Genomic DNA, 16,912 nt, shown 5'->3' on the forward strand with positions numbered 1-16,912 from the left:
CTCTGGTCCGCCGTCCGGCGTCTCAGGAGGGGGAAGCAGCGCACCATCAACACCGTGTATACTGGGGAAGGGGCGCTGCATGCCCGCGGCCGCAGTGAGGAGAAGCGGTACAGAAAATGGATGGATGGATTTTTCAAGGCATTTCACCTCTTTTCAATGGGCGAAATCGATTTGAGATCAAGTAAATTGAATTACTCACTGTTTGAAGAAGCAATATTTATGATGGATCACATGTACGGCACACTTTACTGTTTGCCAGGAAAAGTCAATGCTTCTTTTCAGTCGAGCTCAATCAATCATTTATTTTTAATGTGGACATCACTAACTTGTTGGAAAACAAGGCATGCGTGACTTCTTAACATTTGTACACAGGAGGCTTTAAGAAAAGACAAAGACAACATGAAGATAAACATGATAGGTCAAATACACAAATCTAGATTTTTGTAATGACTTTTGATATTAAACATTGACATTTTCAACAAGCTTCTTGATCAATTCTCACCAGCACACTTGTGTTTCTCAGTGGGCGGCACGGTGGCCGACTGGTTAGAGCGTCTGCCTCGCAGTTCTGAGGTGCGGGGTTCGATCCCCGGCCCCGCCTGCGTGGAGTTTGCATGTTCTCCCCGTGCCTGCATGGCTTTTCTCCGGGCACTCCGGTTTCCTCCCACATCCCAAAAACATGCATGTTAGGGTTCATTGAGGACTCTAAATTGCCCATAGGTGTGAATGTTTGTTTCTATGGCATCCAGTTCAGGGTGTACCCCGTCTCCTGCCCAAAAATAGCTGGGAAAGGCTCCAGCACTCCCGCGACCCGCGTGAGGAGAAGCGGCTCAGGAAATGGATGGATGGATGGATGGATGGATAGACATTTCAGTTCTTTTTAATGGGGAACATTTATTTGATATACAACTAAAGTCACTATTTTAAGAGACAAAAGTCCAAGTTCCTTTACAGTCTTATTTCAATCAATCATTATTATTTATACTAATCATCATTATTATTTCTACTATATTATACTTATTTGATATGGACACTACTAAAACATTGGACAAAATGCACATATTGCTTAAAGGAAGTATGAGTCTTAATGGTCCATATTTCATGAACAACTCATGGAATACGGACCATTATGGACCGTTTACACTGAACAAAAATATAAACGCAACACTTTTGTTTTTGCTCCTATTTTTTCTGAGCTGGAGTCCAAGATCTAAAACTTTTTCTCCATACACAACAGACCATTACCCTCAAATTGTGTTCACAAATCTGTCTAAATCTGTGTTAGTGACAAATTTCTCATTTGTCGAGATCATCCATCCCCCCGCGCAGGTGTGGCATATCAAGATGCTGATTAGACAGCATGATTATTGCGCAGGTGTTGTCACGTCAGAATGGAGACTGGCCCCAAGAGAAGGCGGAGACTGAGAGGTTGTGATGAACAGTTTATTGAAAAGGGCAAATGTAGATGGTCCTTGAGGTGCGCTGGCGGCTAGTGGAGGCAGGGAACGCGTGGCAGGCGGTGACGAGGGCAGGCAGCTGGCTTGACGGTGTGGCGGTAGGAATTTGCTTGGCGATGAACACAGAGGAAACACTGAGGATAAGGAGAGACACTGTGTAGCTTACGTGGAGACTGGGGAGCCGTTGTACTGCTAGAGAAGCTGTAATACTCTGGCAAGACTTTCCTGGATCTGGCAGGCTTTTATGCAGGTGGTAACGAGGGATGATTGGTGACAGGTGTGCGGCCGAGGAAGGTGCTGGAAAGAGAGAGCGGGAAGGCGGGAGAGAGAGAGAGGGTAAGATGGCGCAAGGTGCTACCCAGGCTCCAACCATGGTACTGCAGGGTGGCTCATGACACTATCCGCCTCTCAATGGACGCTTCGCCAGGCTTTCCCAGGTGAGCAACATAAAAGTCCGAAATAAGGGAGTCGTGGAGGATAAGCTTACGTGAAATCAAGGAACGCTCCTCCGGAGCCATTTATTTTTTGACGCAGATGGAACCAAAGCCGCCCTGATGCCCTTCCAGACGGACCGGACCCTTTTCAAGTGATCCCTCACCGCGGGAACCGCCACCACATGTTCTTGTTCCTTAAATAACGGCAGTTGGGAACCATAACAGGCCATGAATGGATACCGGTGGCTGAGGTGGTGAGGGGGTTGTGGGCGTACTCAATCCAAGGAAGGAATGAACTCCAGGAGCTGGGGTTGCATGCGGCAACGCAGCCAAGGGCTGATTCCAGGTATGAATTTGCCCGCTCCGTCTGGCCGTTGGTCTTTGGATGGTACCCGTGGAGTTTGAAGACATGGAGAACAAGGAGGTGAGCAGTTTCAAATGCAGAGGGTAACTTGGGAAGGGGTACGTAATGGACGTACTTAGAAAATCGATCGACAATAGTGAAAATAATTGTTACCTTCCGAAGAAGGCAGGCCGGTAATGAAGTCCAAAGTGATGTGGGACCAAGGGCGGCTCGGGATGGGTAAGGGGCGCAGCGCAGTACACCAGCTTGAGGCAGGTATAAAACCTTCCCTCGATCGCAGACGGAGCAGGCTTGGACGAATTCCCAGGTGTCCTTGACTAGGCTGGGCCACCAGAAATGTTGCTGGCTGAAGTGAATAGTGCGGGTGATGCCAGGATGACACAATAGCTTGGAGCTGTGGGCCCACTGAAGGACGTCAGGGCGTGCGGAATCAGGTACGAATAGACGGTTTGGAGGTCCGGTCTTGGGGACAGGGTGAGTCATTTCAGAATCCGAATCAGAATCATCTTTATTTGCCAAGTATGACCAAAAAACACAAGGAATTTGTCTCCGGTAGTTGGAGCCGCTCTAGTACGACAACAGACGGTCAATTTACAGAACACTTTGGAGACAGAAAGACATTGACAAAAAAAAAAAAAAAAAACAGTCACTGAGCAGTAAAGGGTTGCTAGTTATCTGGTAATGCCGGTACATTTTTTTTTTTTTTTTTTTTTGACAATTGTGCAAAAAGATGCAGAGTCCTCTAGCACTTAGAGCAGTTCAAATGACTAATATTGCAATAGACCGGTGCAATGACCGTTGTGCAAAGGGGCGCCGAGACTTCAAGGAGTGTATGCGGTTTAAAGTGACGAGTAGTGCGATCATCTGGGACAATGTTGGTTGTGCAAATGTTACAGATACTCCTCAATCAGTGAGCGCGTTCAATCTTCCATGTGGCAGCACCAACGAAGCAGGAAGGAGAAGGCATAGGGTTGTGTTTGGCAGGGCTGGAGGGGGCGTCGGGTTTGCTGTTGCGGGATCCAGGTCGGAAGGAGAGGCTGAAATTAAATCGGCTCAGAAAGAGGGCCCAGAAAGCTTGTCGGGGGTTAAGGCGTTGGGCAGAACGGAGGTAGGCAAGGTTCTTGTGATCAGTCCAGATGATAAAGGGTACTTAAGTCCCCTTCGGCCAGTGCCTCTATTCCTCCAAAGCCCAAATAATGGCCAGCAGCTCTTGGTTGCCAACGTCGTAATTCCTCTCGGCAGGGGACAGGCGACAGGGGAAAAAAAAGGCACAGGGATGAAGCTTCTGGGACATGGGGTCCTGCTGCCAGGACGGCCCCAGCCCCAGAGTCCCAGGTGTCGACCTCCACCAAGAACTGGAGTGAGGGTCGGGGTGGCGTAGGATGGGAGCACCGGTGAAAAGCGTCTTGAGCTGGCTGAAACCTTGGGATGCTGCCAGGGTCCACTGAAAGGAGGAGCTGGTGGATGTAATGCTAGTGAGGGGAATAGCGACCTTGCTGTAATTGCGGCGAATCCGAGGAAGCGTTGTAGGTCTTTCCAGGTGGTAGGAATGGGCCAGTCAACGATAGGTTGGATTTTGGCAGGGTCTGGTTGCAATTGACCTTTGGCTATGACGTAGCATTGTAGAAAATGTACGGAGGAGAGGTGGAATCCGCATTTTTCTGGTTTGACGTACAGACTGTTTTCAAGGAGGCGTTGGAGGACTTGGCGTACACGAGTACGGTATTCTTCGGGGTAGCGGGAGAAAACGAGAAAGTCGTCCAGGTACACAAAACAAACTGGTTTGTCACGGAGAACGTCATTGATGAATGCTTGGTAGACTGAGGGGGCGTTGGTTAATCCGAATGTCATGACCAAATATTCAAAGTGTCCGAGAGGGGTATTGAAAGCGGTCTTCCATTCATCCCCCTCTTGGATACGGATGAGGTGGTAGGCGTTTCGTAGGTCCAATTTCGTGAATATTTGGGCATCACAGAGGTTCAAATGACGGGTCAATGAGGGGTAGTGCTGATTTGTTTTTAATGGTAATGTCATTGAGTTCACAGTAGTCGTTACCGGGGCAGAGAGTGGTGTTTTTCTTCTCGACAAAAAAGAAACCGGCCCCTACTGGAGACGAGGAAGGACGAATGAGTCGGGAAGCCAGAGAGTCATGGAAATAGTCCTCCATTGCCTTTTTCTCAGGTCGGGAAAGGTTGACGAGATGGCTGGAGGGAAGAGGGGCCCCCGGCAGCAGATTATTGGTGCAGTCATATGGGGGTGGAGGGTTGAGAAATGGCCAGGTCTTTAATGAAAACAGGGGACAGATCATGATATTCTTCTGGGACACGGGAGAGGTCGACTGGCATGGAAGATGGTGGTGGTTTACCAGAGGGCGGTATAGCAGAGAGCAGGCAGTGTGAGTGGCAGTCAGGGCTCCATCCGGTGATAGCTAAGTGCGTCCAGTATATGGTGGGGTTATGTTCTCTGAGCCAGCGAATACCGAGGACTAATGGGGTGTCAGGGGAAGGGATAACAAAAAGAGAGATGTTCTCACGGTGATTACTGGAAACCAGCAAGTTGAATGGCACTGTTTGGTGGGTGACAGGGGAGATGACTCGGCCATCCAGGGCTGTGGCTTCTTTGGGGTACGGAAGTGGTTGGAGAGGGAGTTGGATCTGATGTACTATACCTTGGTGAATAAAGTTATCGTCTGCACTGGAGTCCATTAGGGCTACAATGGGTGTGTTGTGAGTGGAACCTAGAATGCAAGCAGGAACAGTCAGACGGGAGGGAAATGGTGGTGTGCCTCATCACGGCGCTCTCAGACTGTGGTGAGCCTTGTCGTTTGGTCGCAGGGGGCACATGGAAAGGAAGTGACCTGACTGACCGCAAAAGCCGCTGGATGACGCGACGCTGACGTTCCTGGGGATGTAATGGTGGGTTTGACGACGGGGCAATAGGATGTGTAGAAGGCGGGTGAGGTGCTGACAGCGAGGTGCGACCTTACGCGCTCTAACCCCCCTCTCTCTCGAGCTCTTTCCCACAGTTTGTTGTCAAGGCTAATGGCAAGTTCAATAGGATTTCATGATTAAAGTGATACAAACACAGCAGGCGAATGCCACATCCCTGAAAGCCTCAAGCATGAACACAAGAAATGTGGCTTAACGTCCCAAAACTGGCAACAATCATCCCCAAAATTGATGCGGACATCTTTACTCTTGGTAGCTTCGACCTCTGAAAATCAATTTTCTACACTGTTTATCCTCACTATCCCAGCTAACAGCGGGCAGGAGGCGGGGGGCACCCTGGAACTGGTTGCCAGCCAATCGCAGGGCACATATAAACAAACAACCATTGGCATTCACATTCACACCTAAGGGCAATTTTAGAGTCTTCAATCAACCTACCGTGCCTGTTTTTGGGATGTGGAAGGAAACAAGGGAGTCCCCGGAGAAAACCCACGCAGGCACAGGGAGAACATCCAAACTCCACCCACAGGAGGGCAGATTTGAACCCCGGGTCCTCAGAAATGCGAGGCGGGTGTGGTAACCCGTCGTCCACCATGCCGCCCAATATTACAACCATCGGCCCAATATTTTAGATCTTACGGATTATTTTAGATCAGACATGAAGCAACGTAACGCGTTCGGCCGGGAGACCCTCGTCATAACGTAATCTGAAGTTATGACAGCCAGCCAAAGTCGACGTCTGTCACACAAAGCCGCCTTTGCGATCAATACATACATTTAATCGACACATACACACACATACTGAATACTACAATTCAAAATTCAGCTGACGTAGGAGGAAAAAAAGCTGCAAGAATTGACTTGATGTGGGATTTCTTGACCATTTCAACGGTCGATTTTTTTAAACAACAAGCCTTCGAACATATTCAACTATTATTGTCTTAAATATACAACCAGACTCTCAATATGGGCAAAACTGACACCATGGAAAACATATAAGGAATAATGAGGAAATGGAATCGGCTCCTGCTCTTATGTGACAGGCTGACATGGCCAAAATGTGGGCAGGCTCAAATCGGAAAACCATTCTAAAAGGACTACTGACTCTATTTTGGAGGGCTTTTTTTCTGAAGACATCATTTATGAGTCCAGAACTATGGAATAAGTGGCAATGTCCTCACCATTAACTGGTCCCTTTAAAGCATTTTGGCACTAGTGTTATTTCTCAACACTCACGGGGCTTTTAGAAAACATATGGCCAACAAAAAGATAGATAGAATTAAAGCTGGTACACAGAAGGGAAGAAGGTCGATTTTTGTAAGTCATTACTTTTTAGATTACATATTTACATTTTCATTAAAACCTTGATCACGGCTTTTCTCCCCAGCACACTTGTGTGTCTTAGCCCGATCCCTGCGAGAGAATCTTTGACCACAAACTAAGCAGGAAAAAGGTTTCTCACCGGTGTGGGTTCTTGTGTGTTTTTTTAAGTTTCCCTTCTGAGTGAATCTTCGACCACAAACCGAGCAGGAAAAAAGTTTCTCGCCAGTGTGGGTACTTGTGTGTATTTTTAAGTTTCCCTTCTGAGTGAATCTTTGACCACAAACTGAGCAGGAAAAAGGTTTCTCGCCAGTGTGAGTTCTTGTGTGGCTTGTCAAGTGTCCCTTGTGAGAGAATCTCTGGCCACAATCTGAGCAGGAAAAAGCTCTCTCGACAGTGTGTATTCTCATGTGTTGTTTCAAACTACTCTTATAAGCAAATGTTTTCCCACACAGGGAACATTTCCATCGTTTGTTGTCGGTGTGAAATGTCATATCGACTTCAGACTGTCCATCATCATCAGTGTGAGGAGAGTGCGACGTCATGTCGTCACTATCTGACAGTGGAGCCAAGAGGCCGTCTGCTTGTGATCCTCCACGGTGGTCTCCATCACCTTCTGTTGTCATGTGTTGACTTGAGCTGCTGCTTGGAGGCTCCGCCCCTCTGCTCTCCTCACTTGGACCTTCATCTTCACTCTTCAAAGGGACACCAGTCAATGGAAACTTGGTGATATCCTCCTCCTCTTCCTGTTTGAAGCGGCGGTGCACTTCTTCCTCCTCTTTTTTAATCAAAATGGGCTCCTCTTCCTCTTTCATGTGGTGGACATGTTCATCCTCCACTTCCTCTTTAATGTGAGGGGGCTCTGGCTCCTGGCACTTAGTACGAAGATCTTCAGTGATGTCTGACAGACAAGAAGACAAACACACACGGTTTGGTAAATCTTTTCTCATGTTGTGACTTTAATGTTGGGTATTATGGTTTAGATTTATCTTTAAGGTTAAGGTGAAAGCCAGATGAGTTTTATATATTGGAAACAAAATTGGGCAGGTCAACGACAACAATAAAATGTGAAAAATTGTAAAATAATAAAGGTCATAAAAAGAAGTATCAATAAAGGTAATTCTGCATACTCCCAGTTTGGCATTTGCAAATTTTTCTGGATAGGTTTTTTATCTAACCTCTTGTAAACATAGTTTCAGCAGCAGTGAAGTAAATCCAAAAATATACAGTTCAAATGAATTTTACAAAGCCTCACCCCATTCATCCAAACATTTATGAGGGATACTGTCCGGGATGCAAACACCTTATTTTTTGCACTTAATGTGTTATTAATTTGGATATTTTTGCCATTTTTTAAATCCATTGCTCTTGCACTCTCTGTGTTTAAATGTGTGTATTGTTTTAAAGGGTTTACACACATTACTCACATTCACCCACACATTCATAAACCGTTGGGCGACTGCTGCCACGCAAGGCGCTGCCAGGTCCACTGGGAGCAAATTCGGGTTCAGTGTCTTGCCCAAGGACATTTCGACATGCGGACAGTCGTAGCCGGGATTCGCCCGCTCGACCTACTGAGCCACAGCCGCCCGATAATTACAAGGAACAGAAAGTTGGTTAAAGAAATTAGGCATAAAGAAAGCAGAGCTACAAACTTAGTGAGTATAAAATGTCAATCATCCCAAAAACATGCATGGTAGATTCATTGACAACTCTAAATTACCCATAGGTGTGAATGTGAGTTCAAATGGTTGTTTGTTTGTCTGTGCCCTGCGATTGGCTGGCAACCAGTTCAGGGTGTACCCCGCCTCCTGCCCGATTATAGCTGCGATAGGCTCCGGCACGCCCGCGACCCGCGTAAGGAGAAGCGGCTCAGAAGATGGATGGATGGATCGACAGTTGAAATGCTTCCTTGAGGCAAGAAGATCTAGCCACTTCCTGCCATATATGACGTGTTACGTCGCTTTGTGTCCAAAAATGCCGGCCGATCGGCACCAAAATTTATGAACACATTCCCATTTATGTCCACATACACCTCTGAAAATATTTGGGCTGGAGCTATCAAATAGTTTCATATTCGAGTATCCTACATAAATTGTCATGAAATAATCGGGTACTCAGATACATTTTTGCTGAGTTAAAAGAGCAATTATGAATACACAAGAAAAAAAATTGCTATTTCACTTAAAAGTGAGCAACCAATTTTTAAAAAAACTGACTGCAATTTTGGAATTTTAGCTTTAATCAGCATCAAAATCTAACTCAAAAATGCTTTTTCAAATTGTTCCCCAGTGGAATCTTTGACCACAATCTGAGCAGGAAAAAGCTTTCTCACCAGTGTCGGCGCTTGTGTGTCTTGTCAAGGTTCCCGTGTCAGAGAATCTCTGATCACAATCTGAGCAGGACAAAGGTTTCTCACCAGTGTGGGTTCTTGTGTGCATTTTTAAGTTTCTCTTCACAGAGAATCTTTGACCACAAACTGAGCAGAAAAAAGGTTTCTCGCCAGTGTGAGTTCTTGTGTGGATTTTTAAGTCTTCATTCTTTGAGAATCTTTGGCCACAGTTTGAGCAGGAAAAAGGTTTCTCACCAGTGTGTGTTCTTGTGTGTATATTTAAGCCTCCTTTCTGAGTGAATCTTTGACCACAAACTGAGCAGGAAAACGGTTTCTCACCAGTGTGGGTTCTCGTGTGTCTTGTCAATGTTCCGTTGTCAGAGAATCTCTGACCACAATCTAAGCAGGAAAAAGGTTTCTCATCAGTGTGGGTTCTTGTGTGTCTTGTCAAGTGTCCCTTCTCAGAGAATCTTTGATCACAATCTGAGCAGGAAAAAGGTTTCTCACCAGTGTGTGTTCTTGTGTGTATTTTTAAGCTTCCCTTCTGAGTGAATCTTTGACCACAAACTGTGCAGCAAAAAGGTTTCTCACCAGTGTGTGTTCTTCTGTGTATGTTTAAGCTTCCCTTCTGAGTGAATCTTTGACCACAAACTGAGCAGGAAAAAGGTTTCTCATCCGTGTGGGTTCTTCTGTGTCTTGTCAAGTGTCCCTTCTCAGAGAATCTTTGACCACAATCTGAGCAGGAAAAAGGTTTCTCACCAGTGTGTGTTCTCATGTGATGTTTCAAACTACTCTTATAAGCAAATGTTGTCCCACACAGGGAACATTTCCACCGTTTGTTGTCAGTGTGAAATGTCATATCGACTTGAGACTGTCCATCGTCATCAGTGTGAGGAGAGTGCGACGTCATGTCGTCACTATCTGATAGTGGAGCTAAGTGGCCGTCTGCTTGTGATCCTCCACGGTGGTCTCCATCACCTTCTGTTGTCATGTGTTGACTTGAGTTGCTGCTTGGAGGCTCCGCCCCTCTGCTCTTCTCACTTTGACCTTCATCTTCACTCTTCAAAGGGACATCAGTCACTGGAAACCTGGTAATATCCTCTTCCTCTTTGATATTGGGGCACGCTTCTTCCTCTTCTTTTTTAATCAAAATAGGCTTCTCTTCCTCTTTGATGTGGCGGACCTCTTCATCCTCCACTTCCTCTTTAATGCGAGGGGGCTCTGGCTCCTGCCGCTCAGTACGAAGATGTTCAGTGATGTCTGCAAGACACGAGAAGACAAACACACAGTTTGGTAAATCTGTTCTCATGTGACTTTGTTGTGTATTCTGGTTTATATTTAAGGTTAATATGAAAGCCAGATGAATTGGATATATTGGAAATAAAACTGGACAGCTCAACAACAATAATAAAATGTGAAAAACTGTAAATTAATAAAGTTAATAAAAACACAATAAAGGCAATACAAAGGACCCCTGCATGCTCCTGGTTTGGCATTTGCAACATTTTTTGTCTTTTTTTTTTGTGACAGTGGCCTTTTGTAAACACAATTTCGGCAGCCGTGGCCAACAAGGACCAAGAACAAAGAACCACCCAGCCCCGGCATCCCCCGGACCCATGGCTGTGGCGTCCTTGAGCAAGACACCTATACCGATCCCCGGGCGCTCAAGTTTCCCCCTCCTCCAGTGTCTGCCACTAACAAGTGTGTGTGTTTGCTGTGTCCACTACTGTGATGGGTAAAATGCAGAGGATAAATTGTGCATATGATCACGATGAAAGATGATTCTGATGATGGATTTTTTGGGGGGAGCTCATCCTTGGTCACTCACGCAAACAATTGCCTATTCCCATTTTTCTGTAACGTGGCAAGAAATGTTCAGTGTCTTCGAAAGAAATTGTCATGATTTGGAATCGTATGGAATTGGGCTAGACCGAAAAGCAGACGGAGGCAGAGGAAGTAGATGAGAATGGATTATTTGGGGGTAGTTCTGGGTTTGTATTTCCAAGGCATGATGGTGGTCCGTAGGAACAACGAACGTACAGGGAGCGTGAGAAGGTGGAAGAGCTTGACGGCGTGGTTGGAGCGGCCAGCGAAGCAGGAGACACGGGAGGAACAGAGCAGAGATACATGAAACGTCGGGTGAATCCTGAGAGACTGGGGAAGTTTAAACTGTACGGAGGGGGAATTTATGACTTTGGAGACCCGGAAAGGCCCAACGAAGCGTGGCGTGAGCTTACGTGATTCGATTTGGAGGGGAAGGTCACGGGAGGAGAGCCAAACCATCGGTCACGGGAGGAGAGCCAAACCATCTGACCCACCGTGTATGCCGGCGTATGGGAGCGATGACGATCCGCCAACTGCTTGTTTCTTTGGGCTGAACGAGCTAGGACAGCCCTAACGTCCTTCCATATAGATTGGACTCGTTGTAGGTGCTCCCTCACCGAACGAACCGCCACCGTGTGCTCCTGTTCCTTAAACAGAGGAGGCTGGAAACCATACCATGCCATGAAGAGAGACATACCTGTGGCGGAGCTGGTGAGGGAGTCCCACAACATTTAGGAACTCCGGGCGAATCTCATCCACTCCCTGGCCTTTCCACCGAGGAGCTTTTTAACCACCTCTGTGACCTCAACCCCAGAGATAGGAGAGCCTGCCTCAGAGAACCCAGACTCTGCTTCCTCATGGGATTGAGGAGGTCTTCGAAGTATTCTCCCCACTGACTCACAACGTCCCGAGTCGAGAAAGTCTTTCTCCATGGCCTCACCTAACTCCTCCCATGCCCAAGTTTTTGCTTCAGCGACCACCAAAGCTGCATTCCGGTTGGCCAGCCGGTACACATCAGCTACCTCAGGAGTCCCACAGGCCAAAAATGCCCGAAAGGACTCATTCTTCAGCTTGACGGCATCAATGACCGTTGGTGTGCACCAACGGGTTCGTGGATTGCCGCCACGACAGGCACCGACCACCTTACGGCCACAGCTCCGGTCGGCCGCCTCAGCAATGGAGGCACGGAACATGGTCCACTCGGACTCTACGTCGCCCGCCTCCCCCGGAACATGAGCAAAGTTCTGTCTGAGGTATTCTACCATACGTTCCCAGCAGACCCTCAAAATCCTCCCCCACCATTGGAGCCAACTCACCACCAGGTGGTGATCAGTTGACAGCTCCGCCCCTCTCTTCACCAGAGTGTCCAAGACATGCGGCCACAAAGTCGATCATCGAACTGCGACCTAGGGTGTCCTGGTGCCAAGTGCACATATGGACACCCTTATGCTTGAACATGGTGTTCGTTATGGACAATCCGTGATGAGCACAGAAGCCCAATAACAGAACACCGCTCGGGTTCTGATCAGGGGGGCCACTCCTCCCAATCACACCCCTCCAGGTCTCACTGTCATTGCCCATGTGAGCATTGAAGTCCCCCAGCGGAATGATGGAGTCCCCAGCGGGAACGCTCTCCAGCACCCCCTCCAAAGACTCCAAAAAGGGTGGGTACTCTGAACTGCTGTTTGGTGCATAGGCACAAACAACAGTCAGGACCCGTCCCGCCACCCGAAGGCGGAGGAAGCCTACCCTCTCGTCCACCGGGGTGAACCCCAACGTACAGGCGCCGAGCCGGGGGGGCAAGAAGTATACCCACACCTGCTCGGCGCCTCTCACCGTGGGCAACTCCAGAGTGGAAGAGAGTCCAACCCCTCTCAAGAGGACTGGTACCAGAGCTCAAGCGGTGTGTGGAGGAGAGTCCAACTATATCTAATCGGAACTTCTTGACCTCAAACACCAGCTCGGGCTCCTTCCCTGCCAGAGAGGTGACATTCCACATCACTAGAGCCAGCTTCTGTAGCCGGGTATCGGATCGCCAAGGTCCCTGCCTTTGGCCACCGCCCAGCTCGCACTGCACCCGACCCCTATGGCCACTCACACAGGTGATCAGCCCATGGGAAGGGGGACCTATGTTACCCTTTCGGGTTGTGCCCGGCCGGGCCCTACGGATGCAGGCCCGCCCACCAGGTGCTCGCCTTCGAGGCCCACCTCCTGGCCTGGCTCCAGTGGGGGGCCCCGGTGACCGCGTCGGGACAAGGGAAACCTCGATCCACTTATATTTTTCATCATAGGAGTCTTTTTTGGCTGTGTGATATTTCAGTTTTTCTTTTTTTATTAAATCTGCAAAAATTCCAACAATTGAATCTTGTTTCTGTCAATATGGGGGTGCTGTGTGTACATTAATGAGGGGAAAAAATATAACTTAAATGATTTTAGTAAATGGCTGCAAGAAACAAAGAATACTGGGTCTGAATACTTTCCGTACCCACTGTGTGTATACACACACACACACACACGGTCACCGACACGTTATCACATCTGCCTCACAATTCTGAGGACCGGGGTTCAAATCCGGGCCTCGTCTGCGTGGAGTTTGCATGTTCTCCCCGTGCCTGTGTGGGTTTTCTCCGGGTGCTCCGGTTTCCTCCCACATCCCAAAAACATGCATGCGAGGTTGATTGAAGACTCTAAATTCCGTTTGTTTCTACGTCCCCTGCGATTGGCTGGCGACCGGTTCAGGGTGTACCCCGCCTCTCGCCCGTACATACCTGGGATAGGCTCAAGTATGCCCGCGACACTGGTGAGGATAAGCCGTACAGAAAATGGATGGATGGGTGGATAGCATTTCTGAATTTGAAGTTAGTTCTTTCTGTTATGACATAATCCCAAACATCGCTCGATCGCTTAATACATTTAAAATTGACATGTAAACTAAGTCGATTATTGTAGGCGCGTTTTTTAAATACACGATGTACTAGCAATTGACGTTGTGTGAGGTCATGTGACTTTCGTCTCGCCCACGAAATAGTTGATAGATCAGCAATAACTGATCAAGAAAAGTAGCCAGCAAAATTTAGATCCTTGTAACGGAGTAAAAGTAGGTCTCGTCAACTCCTGTGACAAAGCAGTCGGGACCTGCTGTGGATAGGTCAGTTAAAAAAGAAAAACTGCCATAAGTATTCAGACCCTTTGCTCAGTATTTAGTAGACGCCCCCTTTTGAGCTAATACAGCCATGAGTCTTTTTGGGAACGATGTTTTTCACACCTGGATTTGGGGATCCTCTGCCATTCCTCCTTGCAGATCCTCTCCAGTTCTGTCAGGTTGGATGGTGAACGTTGGTGGACAGCCATTTTAAGGGTTCTCCAAAGATGCTCCATTGGGTTTAAGTCAGGGCTCTGGCTGGGCCAATCAAGAACAGTCACGGAGTTGTTCTGAAGCCACTCCTTCGTTATTTTAGCTGTGTGCTTTGGGTCATTGTCTTTTTTGAAAGTGAACCTTCGGCCCAGTCTGAGGTCCCGAGCACTCTGGAGAAGGTTTTCGTCCAGGATATCCCTGTACTTGGCCGCATTCATCTTTCCTTCGATTGCAACCGGTCGTCCTGTCCCTGCAGCTGAAAAACACGCCCACAGCCTGATGCTGCCACCACCATGCTTCACTGTCGGGACTGTATTGGACCGGTGATGAGCAGTGCCTGCTTTTCTCCACACATACTGATTAGAATTAAGGCCAAAAAGTTCCATCTTGGTCTCATCAGACCAGACAGAGAATGTTATTTCTTCTCATCATGGAGTCCTTCAGGTGTTTTTTAGCAAACTCCATGTGGGCTTTCATGTGTCTTGCAGTGAGGAGAGGCTTCCGTCGGGCCACTCTGCCATAAAGCCCCGACTGGTGGAGAGCTGCAGTGATGACTTTCTAGAATTTTCTCCCGACTGCAACGCTGGAGCTCAGCCACAGTGATCTTTGGGTTCTTCTTCAGAATCAGAATCAGAATCATCTTTATTTGCCAAGTATGTCCAAAACACACAAGGAATTTGTCTCCGGTAGTTGGAGCCGCTCGAGTACAACAGAACAGTTTGGAGACATAAAGACATTGACAAAAAACAAAAAACAATTGTGCAAAAAGATGCAGAGTCCTCTGGCACTTAGAGCAGTTCGAATGACTAATATCGCAATAGTCCGGTGCAATGACCATTGTGCAAAGGGCGCTGAGACTTCAAGGAGTGGATGCGGTTTAAAGTGACGAGTAGTGCGATAATCTGGGACAATGTCGATTGTGCAAATGTTGCAGATACTCCTCAATCAGTGTGCAAATGGAGCAGATGCTACTCTGGCATGAGTGGCCAGTATATGCAAATAGTGCAGCACGGCGAGACGACTACAGTGAGTGCACAAGTAATACATCATTGGCCCCACAGAAATGTGACAACGAACTCAAGTCAAAAAATTGCCAGCTTGTTGTAATGGAATTATAAATTAGCTGTTTAAGAAGCTTGATGGCAAGAGGGAAGAAGCTGTTGGAATGTCTACTAGTTCTAGTTTGCATTGATCGGTAGCGCCTACCTGAGGGAAGGAGCCGGAAGAGCCGGTGACCGGGATGCGGTGGGTCCGAAAGGATTTTGCACGCTCTTGTCTTAGTTCTGGCAGCGTGCAAGTACTCAAGGGTGGGTAGGGGGGTACCGACAATCCTTTCAGCAGTTTTGATTGTCCGTTGCAGTCGGAGTTTGTCCTTTTTTGTAGCAGCACCAAACCAGACTGTGATGGAAGAACACAGGACTGATTCGATGACCGCTGTGTAGAACCGTCTCAGCAGCTCCGGTGGCAGGCCGTGCTTTCTCAGAAGCCGCAGGAAGTACATCCTCTGCTGGGCCTTTTTGAGGACGGAGTTGATGTTGGTCGCCCACTTCAGGTCCAGGGAGATTGTAATTCCCAGGAACTTGAAGGTCTCGACGGTTGACACAAGGCAGCTGGACAGCGTGAGGGGCAGCTGTGGCGAAGGATGCCTCCTGAACTCCACGATCATCTCTACAGTCTCGAGCGTGTTCAGCTCCAGGTTGTGTCGGCCGCACCGCAGCTCCGGCCGCTCCGCTTCCTGTCGATATGCAGACTCGTCACCGTCCTTGATGAGGCCGATGACAGTGGTGTCATCTGCAAACTTCAGGAGTTTGACAGTCGGGTTCGCTGAGGTGCAGTCGTTCGTGTAGAGAGAGAAGAGCAGCGGAGAGAGGACACAACCTTGGGGCGCCCCAGTGCTGATGCTGCGTGTGGATGAGGTGGCCTCCCCCAGCCTGACCTGCTGTGTCCTGCCCGTCAGAAAGCTGTAAATCCACTGGCAGATGGCAGGTGAGACGCTGAGCTGGAGAAGCTTGGATGAAAGGAGTTCAGGGATGATGGTGTTGAACGCTGAGCTGAAGTCCACGAACAGGATCCTCGCGTAGGTCCCTGCACTGTCGAGGTGTTCTAGGATGAAGTGCAGTCCCATGTTGACTGCATCATCCGCAGATCTGTTCGCTTGGTAGGCAAACTGCAGGGGGTCCAGCAGGGGACCTGTGACACTCTTGAGGTGGTCCAGCACAAGACGTTCAAAGGACTTCATGACCACAGATGTCAAAGCGACAGGCCTGTAGTCATTCAGACCCGAGATTGCAGGTTTCTTGGGGACTGGGATGATGGTGGAGCGTTTGAAGCAGGATGGAACTTCGCACATTTCCAGTGATCTGTTGAAGATCTGAGTGAAGACTGGCGCGAGCTGGTCCGCGCAGACTTTGAGGCAGGATGGAGACACGTGGTCCGGGCCTGCCGCTTTGTTAATCTTTTGTTGTTTGAAGATGCGTCTCACATCCTGTTCATGGATGGTTAACGCAGAGGTCAGAGGTGTGATTGTGGTCGCGGGTGCGGCCGGGTTGGTGTGTGGTGTGAAACTGTCCTTTTCAAATCTGCAGTAGAAGGTATTCAAGTCGTTGGCTAGTGTGCTATTGTTCTCAGCTTGGGGGGATCGTCGCTTGTAATTAGTCAGCGACTGGAATGCATGCCAGACTGATTTAGAGTCGTTTGCGCTAAACTGTTTTTCCAACTTTGCTGTATAGATCCTCTTTGCAATGTTAATTTCTTTGGTCAGCTGGTTTCTAGCTCGATTATACAGGGCCCTGTCCCCGCTCTGGACTTTTTGACTGTTTTCACTGTAGGCTTCGCACATTTAAGTTCTTGCCTGTACGTCGGTATTAAGTGAATTAAG

At 48.2% G+C, this 16,912-nt stretch overlaps 1 protein-coding gene across 1 annotated transcript; it reads right to left on the reverse strand.

Moving 5' to 3' along the window:
- Positions 1–6,515: 6,515 nt before the first annotated feature.
- Positions 6,516–11,410, reverse strand: LOC133473918 (oocyte zinc finger protein XlCOF6-like). Its single transcript, XM_061765379.1, has 3 exons — positions 11,377–11,410; positions 8,859–10,115; positions 6,516–7,424 (listed from the first exon to the last, which is right to left on the reverse strand). Exons 1-3 carry the CDS (start codon positions 11,408–11,410, stop codon positions 6,541–6,543), a joined length of 2,175 nt encoding a protein of 724 aa, XP_061621363.1. The 3' UTR covers positions 6,516–6,540.
- Between the last annotated feature and the right edge of the window lie 5,502 nt (positions 11,411–16,912).

Source organism: Phyllopteryx taeniolatus, unplaced genomic scaffold (genome assembly GCF_024500385.1).
Source record: "Phyllopteryx taeniolatus isolate TA_2022b unplaced genomic scaffold, UOR_Ptae_1.2 contig_67, whole genome shotgun sequence".
In the NCBI taxonomy this organism is placed as follows: Eukaryota; Metazoa; Chordata; class Actinopteri; order Syngnathiformes; family Syngnathidae; genus Phyllopteryx; species Phyllopteryx taeniolatus.